The sequence below is a fragment of the Glycine max genome, chromosome 6, assembly GCF_000004515.6.
Source record: "Glycine max cultivar Williams 82 chromosome 6, Glycine_max_v4.0, whole genome shotgun sequence".
Taxonomy (NCBI): domain Eukaryota; kingdom Viridiplantae; phylum Streptophyta; class Magnoliopsida; order Fabales; family Fabaceae; genus Glycine; species Glycine max.
Window position 1 is genome coordinate 9012249 of NC_038242.2, and position 17488 is coordinate 9029736.

General features: G+C 30.5%; 2 protein-coding genes across 6 annotated transcripts; both read left to right on the forward strand.

Moving 5' to 3' along the window:
* Positions 1–482: 482 nt before the first annotated feature.
* LOC100783368 (WAT1-related protein At4g08290) lies at positions 483–5905 on the forward strand. Of its 5 annotated transcripts, none has more exons than XM_041016402.1 (6): positions 483–985; positions 2315–2420; positions 2537–2768; positions 3216–3363; positions 4162–4337; positions 5454–5905. In XM_041016402.1, the coding sequence occupies exons 1-6, from the start codon at positions 967–969 to the stop codon at positions 5457–5459; spliced, it is 687 nt and encodes a 228-aa protein (XP_040872336.1). In that variant the 5' UTR covers positions 483–966; the 3' UTR covers positions 5460–5905. The 5 variants fall into 5 exon arrangements, 4 of the variants coding, with proteins under 4 accessions (XP_040872336.1, XP_040872334.1, XP_040872335.1 ...); XM_041016400.1 differs by lacking the exon at positions 5454–5905 and having other exon boundaries at positions 483–698; positions 815–985; positions 4162–4610; XM_041016401.1 differs by lacking the exon at positions 5454–5905 and having other exon boundaries at positions 483–691; positions 815–985; positions 4162–4610.
* Positions 5906–10044: 4139 nt separating this feature from the next.
* Positions 10045–15393, forward strand: LOC100775669 (WAT1-related protein At4g08290). Its single transcript, XM_003526576.5, has 7 exons — positions 10045–10409; positions 10538–10600; positions 12095–12211; positions 12359–12602; positions 12726–12890; positions 14658–14809; positions 14985–15393. Exons 1-7 carry the CDS (start codon positions 10195–10197, stop codon positions 15145–15147), a joined length of 1119 nt encoding a protein of 372 aa, XP_003526624.2. The 5' UTR covers positions 10045–10194; the 3' UTR covers positions 15148–15393.
* Positions 15394–17488: the final 2095 nt, after the last annotated feature.

Here is a 17488-nt window from a genome sequence, read left to right on the forward strand (position 1 = left end):
CTACCCTTTTAAAAAAACTGTTATTAATTAACTAAAGAGATGAATTCCAAGCAGTAACTACACGGTTAATACATTCACTAGTGTTGGGAGATTTGAATAATTAACACAAGATTAAAGTTCAAACCTGGTTAATTGTGCCCTTGTAAAAATAAAAATACTATACTATTATTAAATGTAGTCTTTCCCTACTCTTCTGGAAATAGAAATTAAATGTTGAGATTGCAAGAAAAAAATGTTCAACTTAGAGACAACGTAATATAAAGTTAATTGCAGTGGGTTTGTGAAAAAAACTTGCAGCAGCCAAAGTGTGTTCTGACTCACGGCAACTTGCGGACACTCCCACTAAACAATAATAAAATAGTTTTTCTCTTTGAGATTGACCAAAAGTAGAACTTTAAACTGGGACTCAGATACTTATCCTCTTGCTCTCCCCTAGTGCAATTTGTCTTAATCATTACTCTTGGTGTTTATAAGTAAGACCACTTCGTACACTTGGGAGCATCTCATCAAAGCATTTTCAAACATTAGCAAATAGCAATCAAACACACAAACATGGAAGAAACATGTAGTCGTGCTGGTTTTGGAAAGAAATTTACTAAGGCAAAGCCTTATTTGTTAACGGTGGGACTTCAATTTGGTTTCGCCGGAGGATACATCTTCTCCGTCGCTAGTCTCAACCATGGAATGAGTCGTTATGTGTTCGTTGTCTATCGCAATGCCATCGCTGCATTGGCCCTCGCTCCTTTTGCATTAATCGTTATGTGTTCGTTGTCATGATGAAAATTAATTAACATTACTCTCTACAATTTTGCAGGAAAATAAGGCCAAAGATAATACTTCCTGTCTTCTTACAGATAGTGGCAGTCGGATTTGTGGAGTAATGATGAAAAACATGTAGCTATCACTCTATCAGTAGACAATACTCATATAACACGCTGCCACCTTTTTATATTTGACCTACTTTACATGATAGACGTCATTTTAAGTAAATAACATGCATGTTTGGCTATTTACTTCAATTATTATTCTTTATAAAAAAAATTTCTCAACAGTACTTTGATAATATTTTTTTATATAAAATAAATTAATGCAAGTATGCATGCACTTAAGCTGTCCAAATTTTGCGTCTATTTACACTTACACGTACAACTATCTGATCACTAAATTGAATGTGTTGTTGTAGTAGATAAAGGTACTTGTCACTTTTTAATTTAAATAATCGTTTTTAAATATAAAATAATACTTCCAAATTTACTTAATTTTATTAAAGTCGAATTCATAAAATCTCGTGCACTTAAAACATAATTTGTAAACTATAATTTAAACAACATGCTTTTTATTTAAGTAACATTTCTTCTACCTATATATAAACGAGCATAATCTTTCAAAGTTATAACTACTAAAATATGAGCAGTTAAGTAGTATATAATTTAAATGATGCATATAAAATAAAATATTTAAGTTTGAAATGAAGACGTACGTTGTAAAATTTCTGACTAGGTAGACTATTTAACATTTTTCTACCAATTAAGGATAAAAGTATTGATTATTCATTTTAGGATATTACATACCAGGTAGAAACACTAGCTCTCCTAAAAAAAAAGGTAGAGTTTTAACAAGTTATAAGTTCATACATGCCAAGCATGGGTAAAGCATGCAGAAATAACTTTATTCTCTATATATGCTTAATATATAACTTAATTAAAATTGAGATACCAAAGACTAACCAATCATGCACATGGATCCTTAAAATTATAAGAATTTGTTTGGTTTGAGTTTTTTTTTGTCTTTATTCCTAATTTATATTACATAAATAATTATAAAATTTGTAATATGAACCAATTAGATTGTATAACAGTTAATATTCTTATAACTTAATCACGAAATATAAATCTCATTATTAAACGACTAATAAAAGGAATGCGTTTTTATTTGGATAATTACTTGTTAAGTAAATAATAAGAAATTTGATTATGGAAAATAAAGAGCTGGAATGAAATTTAATATCTCAAATTAGTATTTAACAACTAATTCAAAATTAAAATATTAATACACAAAATATTATATTGATATATAATATGCTGGAATATAACAATTAATGATTTTATGTAGGTGTAATATATATTTAATTATCATGTCGTAATTGACATGAGTATGATTATATGAAGAAATTTTGTTTTAAATTAAAAGACAAAAGAAGTCGAGTATTATTTCGTTTGAATTGGAATTTCTAATATATTATATTAGACTAAATTAAAAAAATTCTTAATTCCCAACTGGACTAACTTGAATCCCATCACATTTGATATTTCAGGCCAAGGGTTCACTTTCTTGGGCATGCAATATACGTCGGCTTCATTTGCCTCTGCCATAATGAATGCCGTGCCTCCTGTCACTTTTGTGCTAGCCGTAATTCTAAGGTAATTAAGCTACTAAGGTTTACACAAGATAAAGTGACAATTTTACTATAGGATACAAATTTTAATGCAAAATTCTGTAACCACTTGCACTTGCATGTAATGTAATGGATCATCAGGTTAGAGCGTGTGAATGTAAAAGAGGTGCGGAGCCTAGCAAAGCTGATTGGGACGTTGGTAACCTTTTCAGGTGCTTTGTTAATGACATTTACAAAGGTCCTCAAATTAAGCTATTTTTCTCTCCTGTCACAACCCACCACCAAGATGGAAGCCACTCTCCTGATGAGGCTCTCAGGGACTGTCTTTCTCCTCCTCGGTTGTGTCGCTTGGTCATCTTTCTTCATTTTACAGGTAATAGTTAATTTTAGGTTTAAATATTCTTTTCCTTTTGTAATTTAATATTTTTTACTTTTTTCCTTATAAAATTATGTTTGTTTTGTGTTTAGTACTTAAAACACTTTAAACAATATAAAAATGTTATCTAAAACGTTATAAGGACCAAAACAAATATAATTTCAATAATTAAAAACAAAAAAATAAATTTATAAGGATGAAAAGAAAAAAAATAAAATAACTAAAAAAATATTTATTATTTAATTTTATAATAATCATCATAAAAGTTATATCAATTATAATTTATGATCAGTTAATAATATAAAATAATTTTATATATCATCTGTGCATAATGACTTAACTCAATTAATTATGCTTTAATTTCTTGATTGTTCTATTTTGACATAGATAATTATATGTGAAGGGTAAATTAAATTGTGAATTGAAGTCGATAACATTGAAAAGGTATCCGGCAGAATTGTGACTGTCTTCATTGGTATGCTTATCGGGTGCTTTGCAAGCCAGCGTGGTGGCAATTGTGGCCACTCGTCATTCTGGGCTTGTTGCATGGGCCTTAGGTTGGGACTTCAGGCTCCATGGCCCTCTCTACACGGTCAGTACTCCTACACAATAATTTTTGTTTCCTGGACCCAAAAATATAATTTTGTTTAATCTTCAATCTCAGATTTTCAAAGCAAGTTAACACACATAAGGTGAATTAAGTCTGTACACATAATAAATTTGCTTTCTCTTAGAGTCCTACGTCCTACCCTATATACTGACTACTGATCGAGTGCAAAAGGTTACAGGGCAAGTATTGTAAGTAAAACAGAGAAATTGTTTACCGCAAAAGTAATGCATGGGTCGGCCCATTTCAGCACTATTCACAATTGCCTTTAAGCCCAAATCAAATGCACTTTACCCAAAAAACAATCAATTCAATTCAATTATTAAACCTTTTACATTTTTAGTAACAGTATAATATAATTTGGATGTATCCTATTGATTTTTCACTTAAATTTCAAGTGTTCTCTTCATAATTACAGGGAATAGTTACCTCTGAAATTACATATTATGCACAAGGATTGGTATTGCAAACCAGAGGCCCAGTATTTTTAACTGCCTTTAATCCCCTTTGCATGGTCATAACTTCTGCTTTAGCTGCTTTAGGCTCCTTCCTTTTTGCAGAGCAGCTTCACCAATTACTCACTGCTTGATTAATTCACATTATTCTTAATTCTTCCTCTTCTTTGATTTCTCGTCACAATTAAAAGTTTAATTTGATTACCCGTATAAGAGCTTGACTAGTCACAATTATAGCATGGTGATTATTATTTAATTTTAATTATTGATATTACGTGTCCATATCAATTTTCTAAATAATGCCATTGCTCTGTCTTTCTATATTCAGTATCATTGGAGCTGTCATTATCGCATTGGGTCAGTACTCTGTGGTGTGGGGCAAAGGCAAAGACTATTCAAACCCCACGGCGCCATCATCACCTACAACAAAGCACACAGAGACACAACAGCTTCCAATTTCCTCATCTGATATCTAACACAGATTTCCAAAGGAATTTATGCATGGTGCACTTCTGCTTCTGCTGCCTCATAAATCTGCAATAGTTATGGATGTTAATTTCTTGTTTTCGGTCTCCACGTTGGGAAGGGAAAGTATCAGATTGAGACAAGAGGCAGTGTCATATTGGCATTGCTTTAATATATCATCCAGAAACAAAATATATCTAACGCTCTATATGTGATCATAAGCTTTTAATCGCCTTGTCTTGGGTGGTTGATCATCCTTTAGCTCTTATCAAACGATAAGCTTTTAATAATTATTAAATCTATTGATATCTCTTTGCCTTCCCGTGTAGCTAGATTTAAAGTTATTTATAATTAATTTGAAATGTTTTGTGATCTTGATGCATGTTAAGTGTGACTAACCACTACCAGAATTGATGTCACCCAAATTCATATATATAAGTAATAATTTGATAATTACGTATTGTTTCCATTGAGATTAGGGTAATACCTAATTTTTACAATTAATTACTATTTGAATGATGAGTTAATAAAAAAAATTGATTACAAAAGACTAATTAAATTTAGAAAACTATAAAACCCACTAGGATTGACATAGTGGTGGCGATTGAGGCAAATACATAAGAATTTAGGCTTTTAAGATTTTTAGTTATTAGTGATAGAAAATGGATTATAAGAATGGACAGGGACACCGGGTTTAAACCCTCTACTATCATTCTTCTACAATTTTCGTCAATGCAATATGTACAAGTCAATTCATAACTATTGATCATGTTATAGAGGATTTTCATAGAAATATTAGTGACTAAAAATGGATTTTGTGAAAAGATAAGAAATTAAGAAAAAAAATTGTTGAGAAATTAAAAATGAATTTTGTAAAAAAAATAAAGAACTAAAAAGATGTTTATAAAAAAATTATGCATGGATATCACGTTAGACTAATTGGTGATGTGAGAACGGTTGAATCCTTGACAAACATAACAAAGTATAGTACAAATATTATAAAATGAAAAATTTGAGTATGGTATCCTGATAACTGCTAAATAATTGTATTTTGATAATAGAAAATAAGGCAAAATTGTCTTTAAAAATAATTATTTAGCAGTTATTTGCGCTTAAATATTAAAGAATTGATGTTTTGTTGAATTTTGGCTGCAGATATAAAAACTGGAGGTGTAACAAGCAAAAAGGCCAAAAAATTGAAGAAAATAAGAAAATCTGACGCGGGCCCAGTCCAATACGCGCGCTAAGCCCATGATCCAACAGAAGCGCGCGCTAAGCCTGCAACACGCGCGCTAAGCCCGCGATCCAACAGAGTCACGCGCTAAGCCTGCAACACGCGCGCTAAGCCCGCGATCTAACAGAAGCTTGCGCTAAGCCTGCAACATAAAGCCCACTTCAGCAACTATAAATAGAGAGCCAGTCCAAGGGACAGACACACCACGACAGAACCCCCTCTCCTAGGGGTTTCATTTACTCCCTTTCTTTCACCCCCTTCTCATTGTAAAGCCCTCAATGGCCATGGGTGGCTAAACCCCCTTAGTTAGGGCCTGACAGGCCTAGAAGCCAATGTGATGTATGATGTACTCTTCACTATTTATCAATGCAATACCAGGTTTTTTCTTTCCTATTTTCTTTTCTGTTTTTATCTTGCATACTCATCTTTATATTCTGTTAGGGGTTAGATGCTCGGGAGAGGGTAACTTCTAAATAAGATTTAAAGAAGATATGCATGCATTAGTTTGAGGGGTTAGACGCTCGGGAGAGGATAACTTCTAATAGAACAAGAAGAAAAGGTATCATAATAAAATCATTGCTACGCATAGAGTGATTGCATTATGCCCATGCGTCAAAGCAAACATCTAGAATTAGAACTTCATGCATTTTATCTATTGAGTCTTTGCAAAGGCATTTGGGAGATAGATAGGTAGAATAGGCTTGTCATCGTGAGACATCAGGGGCAAGTAAATGAATAGATGTGGGTAGGATAAAATCACCTGAATTGGTAAAGAAAAAATCATAAACTCATACATCCTAGGCAGACAAGGCAAGTCAGTTCCTAACACTATTTTATCTTGACTTTATCTTTTTCTTTTATTTTAAATTTTAAATTTCTTTCATCTTATCTTATCTATTATCTTTATCTTTTATTTTAAATTTTAAATTTCTTATCTCTTTCTTTTAAATTGGGTTTGCATTAATCTAAGTACAAACAAAGTCCCTGTGGATTCGACACTCGGACTTCCGAGAACTTTACTACTTGTAACGATTTGGTACACTTGCCAACGAGTTAACAAGTTTTTGGCGCCGTTGCCGGGGATCGAACCCGGGTCACCCGCGTGACAGGCGGGAATACTTACCACTATACTACTTATTTGTATCAAACTATTTGTGCAAATTCAACTAAGCAAAGGATAATTTGGGTTTTTATATAAGATGATTAAAAATAGAATAAACAAAAGGAGAGCAAAAACACAAACACTTAGTGGACAAAAGGAACTAAATGTAAAAATAAACAAAGTGTTGGGGATTTGGCTATATATACTAAGCTAACAATCTCAATAGTTATAAATGTTTTCTTTATATAATGTTCACTCTAATGCTATCTTAACCTACTATAATACTTTAATCATGATTTCTCATGTGAGAGAGCCTAAGTTGTTTAACTCAACTCCTAATCCCTTAACAGGTCAAGCTAAACCACTTGGATTCAAGAACAAAGGTTTATCAAGACACAAATATTATTCCATCCCTAGCTAGACATTACACCCATTAGATACTACTTTCAAATCTTAGTTAAAAAACATTTTTCAATGACAGTTTAACTATGAAACATGTTCATATGATTGATCACTAATGATATTAACAAACATCCCTCCATTCTTAGATGAGACAACATTCATTAGATGTTCTATTCAAAACTTAGTTTTGAAGCATTTTCCAATAACAATAAAAACAAGGAATTAAAGCGAAGATAATCAAACCATAAAACATGCAATCAAAATGGAAAGAAATAATAACACATGAATAAACATTGAATAAATATGAAGATTAACTACATAAGAGTAAACTTAATACATCAATTCCCCAACAAAGGATAAAGTAGCCTCTCATTGTTATGAGAGGCCTCAAAATTATAAATGGAAGGGAGAAAATGAAGGGAAATGGAGGAAATGGAAGATGGAGATAGACGGGAGGTCTAGTCGCTGCACACCAAACCTAGGTCGATCCCCCCTTTGTCTCAAATGAAAAAGTTCTTAAATAGGTCCAAGAGCGTTGCACTGTCGTTTATCCATAAAGACATGTGCGCTTAGGACGCACTTGTTCGCGCATACAAAAGTTGCACTAGTTTAAGTGGTTGCAGGCTTAGCCCAGCTTTCGAGCTAAGTGCTCATATGAAAGCAGCACTTGTTCAAGTGATTGCGCGCTGAGCCTAAATTTATGACAATGAAAATAATTCGTTGAACACTCAATTCATGCTAAGCGCGCACCAAGTTTCAGATCTACCCGAGTAGCCTTTAAATGCTTGCCATGTGACCTTCCTTGTTGTTCATGCTTGTGCTAAGCAACTCCCAATTTGCTAACTGAACTACTTCAACTTTAAAATTTTCCAATTTCATTATTGATTTACCAAAATTCTGCAAAACTAAGGAATTCACTAAAATTAACTTCATTTACTAAAAACCTCAAAAGACAATGAATACTACTTTATTGGGACCAAATTAAGCATTAAAAGAAAAAAATGAAATAATTGCTATGAGATTTAGATAAAAAAACCAAATATACATAGTAATTATCAAGCACTCACCTGATTACCAACATGATTGTCATATAAAATAGATTTCAACTTTTGCTTCTTATAAAAATGATCAAAGGAAATCCTTGATTATGTGCTTTGAGATTTATTGTTTAGGAATATGAACCAGGTGATGATCTAGTTTTACCTAATATTTTTTGTCTCATAACATAATATTATATCACTAACCTGAGCCCTAAACTCAAGCCAACCGCAACTCCTTGCGATGTGTGGGATATTTTATCTTTCTTCACTTGATCTTATCCTACAAAAGTTGATCATGAGTGCAACCAATTATACACTGATACGAATTTTTATTTCATACTATTTGTCATTTCTATTACAATTGAGTAATGATTGTCGTATATCCAAAGAATATCCATCCAACGTCCACCGAAATACATGATTAACTATATACCGAAGTATATATGATTAATTTTAATTCATGATTAAGAGTAAATGAATAAAATTTTATATATTATCTATGTAATTAATATTAACCACTTCTAAGACACAGTTAATCAATACCAGGTATTTTTATAATCTCATGACATTATTAATCATTTGTAAAAATAAAGTTAACTATATTGAATATATTAATAACCGGCAACCACATAATAGTACTATTAAATATATACAAAATTATATACAATATGTTATTAGTAACCACTTGTAAGGTAAAGTTAAACATATTTACTCGTATGATTAATCACGTGTGACAAATGACAATCAATAATCTCATTATACTATTAATTAATTTACTTTTTTTGTTTACAGGAACTATTAATTTACTTGTAAGACAAACTTAATCACCATTAAATATTTTAATAAAATTATTACACTATTAACTACATAATTACAATTGCATAAAGTTATGTTCATTTACTCTTAACTACTAAAATTAAATTAACTACATTTCTATATATAATTAATCAAATATTCAGATGAAAGCCAGGTGTACAAATTCTGGCTCTACGTTTACTCTTTTTCCTTTACGTTTACGTTTTCATTATCAACAACCTTACTTAATTACCTCTCTCGTATTATTTTAGTGGTGCATAATAAACGAAGTTTCAAACTTTCAATAACTTCATGTCCTCCACCATGTCAGTTGTCTCATCTGCGTGCACTGTATTTTTATTATAATAAAAACGTGTAAGGCTTCCGAGGAGTGGAGGGAACCGAGGGATGAAGCGATAAAAAAGCCGAAAATGATACGTAAGGCAAAATACTTGGCTACAATTAAGTCAAGGATGGCAAATATATATATATTTTTTATAACTATTGGTTAAAAAATCATGGTGTGATATAAATAATTGAAACTATTTTTCACTAGTGCTAACAAAAATTAAAAAATCTCATAAATGAAGAGAATTGATGTAATGTAGATCAGATGGCATTATTAGCGATTATTTTGCACCCATTAGCTTTAGTTATATGAAGAGAATTGATGTTTGACATGACGTTAAGCATTAAAGTTTAATTTGGTGTTTTTAGCTCCATTAGCTCGTCTGTTTTAACTTTTAAGTACTTTATGTGGTTGAACCGTGTTAACTTCGCATGTAACTTTACTATAAATTCCATACCTTATATTTATTAAAATTAAAAATTGAGGAGATGAATTACTTGAGCATAGTTGGTATACTATTAGTGTAATCTTAATTTCTCAACTCTTCTGAAAAAATAAATGTTGAAAATTGCTGGAGAAAAATGTTGAAGTTATTGCAGTGCCGTGCTTGTGAAAAAAACATGCAGCTGCCAAAGTGTAGTCTGACTCAGGCAACTCAACAGAGGTGGAACAAAACAAAGCTGGTTGAAGCTGCCACTACTCGATCAATAATAATATAGCTTTTATTTGAGATTGACCCAAAAGTATATAGAATTCAAAACAGGAACGACTCCGATATTTAATTATCAATTATATATATCCCCCTGCTCTCCCTAGTGCATTATGTCTTAATCATTCATTATTCTTGGTGTTTATAAGTAAGGCCACTTCATGCATTAAGAGAGCTAGCTAGAATCTCTTAAGTGTTTTTTTAAGCAAATAGAAGTTAACATTTTTCATATTGTCTCAAACACGTTACACGTACGTACACAAGGATGGAAGAAATATGTTGTGCTAATAATTTTGGCAAGAATTACTTCACCAAGGCAAAGCCATATTTCTTAACGGTGGCACTGCAGTTTGGTTTCGCAGGAGGGTACATCTTCACCGTAGCCAGTTTCAACAGTGGAATGTGTCGTTTTGTGTTCATTGTCTATCGCAATGCCTTCGCTGCATTGGCCCTCGCTCCTTTTGCATTCATCTTTGAGAGGTGCATGAATGCTAGCATACCATCTTATTAATTTTACATGTATTTTTTGGAGATAATATTAATTCATGATAAAAAAATTTAAAAGGTTTTATTTTGTTTAATTAACATTCTCGCTGCAATTTTTACAGGAAAATTAGGCCGAAGATGACACTTCCTGTCTTCTTACAGATAATGGCACTCGGATTTATGGAGTAATGATCTAAAACCTACAGCTATCAATCAGTACACGCTATATAGTCATATAACACGCTAGAAATTGTTTTTTTTGTTTTGCCCTATTCTTTTTTTAGAATGAGCTATTTTATAAAGACGTCATTTTAAGTTAAATAACTTAACATGTTTGGGTGTTTACTTAAATTATAGGACTTTTGTTCTAAAAAAACTCATAACATCATTTTGACAACATTTTAAAATATAAATTAATTTAATATACATTAAGTACTTAAGTTGTCGGCATATTAAATTGTTACTTTTACGTGTAATTTTAATTGATAGTGTAGTGTTCTACTTACTCAATTATCTGAAGAACGAAAGCTACATCAAAGTCGGCTTATCCTTGAAGTAATTAAATCCAGATATATTTATTATTTGGACATAATTTAAAATAAACAGATATTGATATACGGGCAACTTTTAATAATTAGTACATTTAACCTTTCAAAATAGTTGGTATACTAAACGTACTTTTATTTATGTGATTTTAAAATGAATACTATAAAAGAACCCTTTTTCCTAAAAAATATGAGGGATCAACTTACTCAAGGATTAATACTTTAATTTAGAATTACTTTTCATCTTTATTATTCATTTTCTTAAAATTTAATAATTATAATGAATGATTAATTTCAAGATTTTAAGAAAATAAATGACAAGGATTAAAAATAATTCTAAAAAAATTATTGTTTAACTAAGTTGATCCCTCTTCAAAATGAATTGATGTAAAATACAAGTCAAAAGAACAAATGATCTAAATTTTACATATCGGTATTGATCCTCTATATTTAAAACGAGAAATTTATTTTAAAAAGTAAAATAAGTAAAATCGATTATTAATGAAAAAATAAATAATTTATATTACATACCCATATATAATAATTATGCTTAAATATTACTATATAATTAGGAATCTTTAGGCAGATAAAATCTATAGGATGCAGTGGCTAATAGTAACCTTAAATAATATTCTTGTACAAATTGCATTGGTGTAGTTTGTGTAAAATATATAATAGAGAGAGATAAGAAAAGAAAAGAGAGCCTACTGAGATAAGATGTTGGTGTGGTAAATAGAACAAAAAGAATAATATTAAAAAAATATTATATTAACATTTGTTCTTTTGACTTTTGTATTTTAAAAAAGATTATACTAATTAATGAACAAATCTTTAATCCTCTCCTAGATAATTGGTTCTACAGAACCTATGTTAAAAAAATTGTTAACTTGAGTTGTGATTCGGACTAATTGATCAAAGTAACACCTCTACTGCTAGTACTTGAATTTTAAGTAAAACTGTTTTTAGCAGCTTAATTGAAAGAAATTCATTCATGATTAAAATACTGAAGATACTTCAATAAGCAGCACGATGAAACCAAGCTGTTAAACAAAGGAATAATAGCATACAATTGTTTTCGATCTTGTCGAATTATTTTGATGATAGTGTATCCCATAATCACATGTGATATTTTAGGCCAGTGATTGACCAAGGGTTCACTTTCTTGGGAATGCAATATACGTCGGCTTCCTTTGCCTCTGCTGTAGTAAATGCCGTGCCCTCTGTCACTTTTGTGCTAGCCCTAATTCTAAGGTAAGGTGATCGGCTTACATAACATATAGTGACTCTCTGTCTTCATCTCTGAACTTTATTTAATTGAGCATATATATAGCCTAAGTAAAAATCTACTGCTTAATTGCCTATGACTTGTGTTTGATGAAAAATAGAAAACCACTATAGGTTGGAGCGTGTGAATGTGAAGGAGGTACGTAGCCTAGCGAAGGTGATTGGAACTTTGGTAACCTTTGGAGGCGCTTTGTTGATGACACTATATAAAGGCCCTCAAATTAACCTTTTTTATTCTCCAAACACAACCCACCAACAAGATGGGGTTCACTCCCCTCAGGGTCTCAAACACTGGGTCTCAGGGACACTCTTTCTTCTCCTGGGTTGTGTCGCTTGGTCATCTTTCATCATTTTACAGGTAGTATATTGTGTCTTACTTAATTTAATTTTAGTTTCTTTAGTGAAAGTATGTATTAATTAGTTTATTTTTTTCACTGCTCTACTTTGATATGTTAAGGATAAATTAAATTGTGAATTGCAGTCGATAACATTGAAAAGGTATCCGGCAGAATTGTCACTCTCTTCATTGGTATGCTTATCGGGTGCTTTGCAAGCTGGCGTGGTGACACTTGTGGCTACTCATCAATCTGGGCTTGGGCCATGGGCCTTAGGTTGGGATTTCAGACTCTATGGTCCTCTCTACACGGTCAGTACTCCTTTATAATATTCCGCATAATTGTTAGTTCAACTCCCTTATTTTACTTTTACACTCCCTTTCCTCTTCTTTTTTTCTTTCCCCTAATTACCCTATAAAACATACTCCCTTTTCTCTTTCCAGAAAGCAGAGTAGTTTTCATGCATTTGACAGCAACCCCACCCTGAAAAACATACTCCCTTTTCTCTTACTTTTGCACTCCCTTTGCCAACCAATACAAGAAATGCATAGCATAATATTGTAGTTTTCATGCATTTGACAGCAACCCCACCCAGAATATAATATTACCATTCACAGAAACCCCACCCAAAATTATTTAGGAATACACTCTCCATTCTCCAATTAACAGATATAAAATGTCCTCCTATTTGTATGCCTCAACAATGCCCAAAACGGATTTTTTTTATCAGTATAAAGGATTTTTTTTTTTATCAGCCAAAACGAATTTAACCATACTGAGAAGCATATAGACAATCCCAAGCCTTCTATCCACGAGTGGTTTTTAATTTTATTGCATGTATAAATTTTATGCTTTTCAGAGAATGAAGGGTGAAAATATCATGGTTGGATAATTTTTTCTAAAATCCTTGTTGTAAGAGTGAAATGTATTTTATGGAAGAGGGTAACATGACGAGAGAGGCAAGGTGAAGTGTATTTGTTTGGGTAGTTTGGGGGGGGGGAATAGGAACGGGAGTGCATAAGTAATAAATAGGAGAGGAAATAGCAATTTTCAAAGAAAATAGTAACTAATAACACCTCGTATGCCACATAAGTATTTTTAAATTTAGACAAAATTTTAAAAAAGAAAATATCTTAATTATAAAAATAGTACATTAGAAGATAAATTTTAAGTTTATAAAAAAAAAATCAATCAATTAAAATAAATTTAAAGTTAGCATCTAATATGACATGTGCTATTCTTCAAAAGAAACTAAATTAAAGGTTAAGTTATTTGAAGAGATTGTAATCTAATTTATTAGTATAAAATGTTTGTCGTAAAAGTTTTTTTTATTTTTTTTTTATTTTTGTAGAAGTTTGTCATTAAAGTTAAACTTTTAATAGTAATGACATATATAATAATATATAATTAAATAATAGTCTAAAAAGCCAATAGGTCAACGATAATGAAGAAAATAATTTAATTAAAATGTGTTGATTGTATTATTTTTTTTTTTTGGAAAAAAAAAGAGTTTTTGACTCTATTTTCAGTCAGACATGGTTGAAGTCTTTAGAGTTTCAAATCGATAGATTTGGTCCTTCACCTTAAAAAAATGTGAATTTATTTAGTTTTTTCTGACTTAAAAAAACATGATGAGTTCTTGAAAAAAAATTGAACTAAATTAACATGTTTTCAAAGTTTAAGTACCAAATTCAAGGTTATTAAAGTATAAAGACTTTGATGACTTAGTATAAAGATTGGAAATGTTTTTTTTAAATGTATTCTCAACTATTCATAGATTATCTATCTATTCATATATAAAAAAGATCATTCCCTTTTATAATAATTAATTTAAAAAATAACTTCGATCAGCTTATAATCACTTTTCAGTCAGCCCTTCTAGCTTATAAGTTTCACTTAGTTTATAAGCTTTTTTTTAAGAGAAAAAATAGTTTATAAGCTAGTTTTGTCAAACTAAATTGATTGTATAAAAATATTTGCGTCGATAACATAAAAATAAATAAATTGGAAAGAAAATACATTATTATAGTAAATTATTGCAAGTTTATTCTTCACAATGATCAGTTTTAAAATTACAGGGAGTAGTAACCTCTGGAATTACGTATTATGTGCAAGGGTTGGTATTGCAAAGCAAAGGACCGGTATTTTTCACAGCCTTTAATCCCCTTTGCATGATCATAACTTCTGCTTTAGGCTCCTTCATTTTTGCCGAGCAGCTTCACCTGGGCAGGTATATATCTTAATGATTAATTCACATTATTCTGAATTCTTCCTCTTCGTTAGTTTCTCGTCAGTTTGATTAATTGGTGACAATTATTGCATGGTGATCATTATTTAGTTTAATTATTCATGACATGTCCTTATCAATGCCCTTACTGTGTCTTTCTGCATTATATTGATTTCAGTATCATTGGAGCCATCATTATCGCACTGGGTCTGTACTCTGTGGTGTGGGGCAAAGGCAAAGGCAAAGGCAAAGGCAAAGACTATTCAGACCCCACGCCACCATCACCTACTACAAAGAAAACGGAGACACAGCACCTGCCAATTACCTCATCTGATATCTAACTCAGATTTCCAAAGGAATGAATTTGTGAATATTAATGTACTTCATGTTGCCTAAAAATCTGCAATAGTTTATGTATATATGTTAATTTCATACTTTTGGTTTCCACGTTATGAAAGGGGAGTATCAGATTGCGACAATAGGCACTGTCATTGCTTTTAAATTAAAAAAAAAATCATCAAGAAAGAAAGAAACTATTTGTTATGTTTCATGAGAAGATAATAAGCTTTTAATTATCGCCTTGTTAATTTTGGGTGGTTGATCATCATGCTTTAGCTCTTATCACACACGATAGACTTTTAAAAATTAAATCTCTCAATTCATATCTCTTTGCCTTTCTCGATGGCTACATTTAAAAGTTATTTAAAATGTTTTATGATTTTGATGCACAAGAATTAGTACATTTTTACTCCTTCTTTTTTATTACTTAAAAAATTAGCTATTTAAGAGTAGGTGATTCTTCCTCAAAAATTCCTAGCGATTGCCCGTTTTTAAATGGTTTGTGAGTCAGTATGCATAAAATCATATATTATATAATGTGTAAAATTTGCGTAGATGCCTTGAAGACTTCAAACCACACTCAATTTATTAAACTATAGTATCATACGATAAGACTTATTGTACTTAATTATAATTTATGCAGATCTAATTACACTTAGTATGTGAGAGTGCTGTTCGAGTAAGCATGTATACGTAATATTATTTTAAATAATTATATTAATTTTAGATACATTTTTTATAGCACATTTTACAAAATATATATATATATTTCTTTTCATCATCACATCATCACTTAACTTCTTATATATTTTTCTCTTTTCTTTCAATCTTATATTTATCAATAATAGGAATTGGGTATAGTGAAATTTTTAATCTCTTGACAAATCAATATTCAAATCTTTATTAAGATTTAATTTGTGTGGAGAACAAAAAAGAATCTCATTTATTTATAAAATTAATAGTAAAAAATGGTAACAATAGAATTTTTCTATTCTAAATATAGTAGTAATTGGCTATACCTTTTACTGTTTGTGAGGGTGGAAGATATCTTTTTTTTTTTTTTATCAACATCATTGTTGACAATTCCAAATATAATTATGATTCACTAGTATTTATGCTACTAAAACGATCGGAGATTGTTCTTATTTATACTATCTATAGATTTACTAATTTAGCAACAATATACTCATTCATGAGAGCATTTGTAAGAGATATTTTTAGTATTTTAAAGAGGTTTTTAAAATAAAATAATTTCTAGAAGTTGTTAATGTTTGTCTTTTTTAGTCACTGGCCAAATCTTAATTTTATATATTCAGCATTTAATTTAATTTTTATTTTTTAAATAAAATTTTAATTTGATTTTCTTAATTGTTCATCTCTTTCAATCTAATTTTTTATCTTTATTTTTAAATTTTAATATTTAAAATATATCAATAATTAAAATAATCTTGTTTCACAATCACAAAATAAATCATTTACTGTAAATTTAAAATATAATTTAAATAATTAAAAATGTATTCTTAAAAAATTCAATTATAATTAAGTTGATATATGAAAAATGTTTGTTTATTTATTATAAATTTTAGTTATATAAAAATAAACATTTATCTATATTGTAAAGACTAAAATACCAGTAAATATTTAAAAGAAAAGATTAATTGATCATAAAAAAAAATGTTTTTCTGACATGGATGAAAATAGGAGTTGGGAGGACATGAGTCCGTACTCTCAGTCGTTCACATGCAATATTTATCTTCACTTTCATTGGTAGTCATTGCTATGCGTATTCAATTCTCAGGGCACTTAAAATTTAGATATTTAAATATCCAAGTCAGATCGAGAGTATTATGTTTACAAAAGCACAAAGATACATATTAAGTGTTAGGTTTAGGGAAACTGATTAATTTCTCACAATACCGCAAATCAAATATTCTAATTTCTGTTGAAAAAAGTGTTTGTATATATTTAGTTAGTATTCAATCGTACTTCAAATATAATTGTTTTTAAAAAAATACTTGTGAGAAAGAAAACACAAAAATATGTTAAAAAAATATGTTGTATCAGTTTTATAAACTTCAACATATAGAACAAAATCTCATCAATAAAAAACAATGGACAGAATCTGAAACTTTTCTTTTAGGTGTCATAGCATTTTGTCACACCTATGATTCAAGCGTCCGACATAGAGCTCCCACTCTAAAGAGGTATATCCAGAATCTTAAACAATTGTTCCCACCTAGTAGAACCCGAAACAAGTCTATGTTTCAAACTTCCATGACTAGCTAAAATGAGACTTAAGTCCAATCAGTGAGAGAATAAATTAACGACGACTGATGCAAGTCG

Bases quoted from the DNA above. Each gene is read 5' to 3' on its own strand.
- LOC100775669 (XM_003526576.5), top strand. From the start codon at position 10,195: ATGGAAGAAATATGTTGTGCTAATAATTTTGGCAAGAATTACTTCACC. The intron at 12,212-12,358 runs GTAAGGTGATCG...AAACCACTATAG, and splicing joins GTGCTAGCCCTAATTCTAAG to GTTGGAGCGTGTGAATGTGA. The intron at 12,891-14,657 runs GTCAGTACTCCT...TTAAAATTACAG, and splicing joins TCTATGGTCCTCTCTACACG to GGAGTAGTAACCTCTGGAAT.
- LOC100783368 (XM_041016400.1), top strand. The intron at 2,421-2,536 runs GTAATTAAGCTA...ATGGATCATCAG, and splicing joins GTGCTAGCCGTAATTCTAAG to GTTAGAGCGTGTGAATGTAA. The intron at 2,769-3,215 runs GTAATAGTTAAT...AACATTGAAAAG, and splicing joins CATCTTTCTTCATTTTACAG to GTATCCGGCAGAATTGTGAC.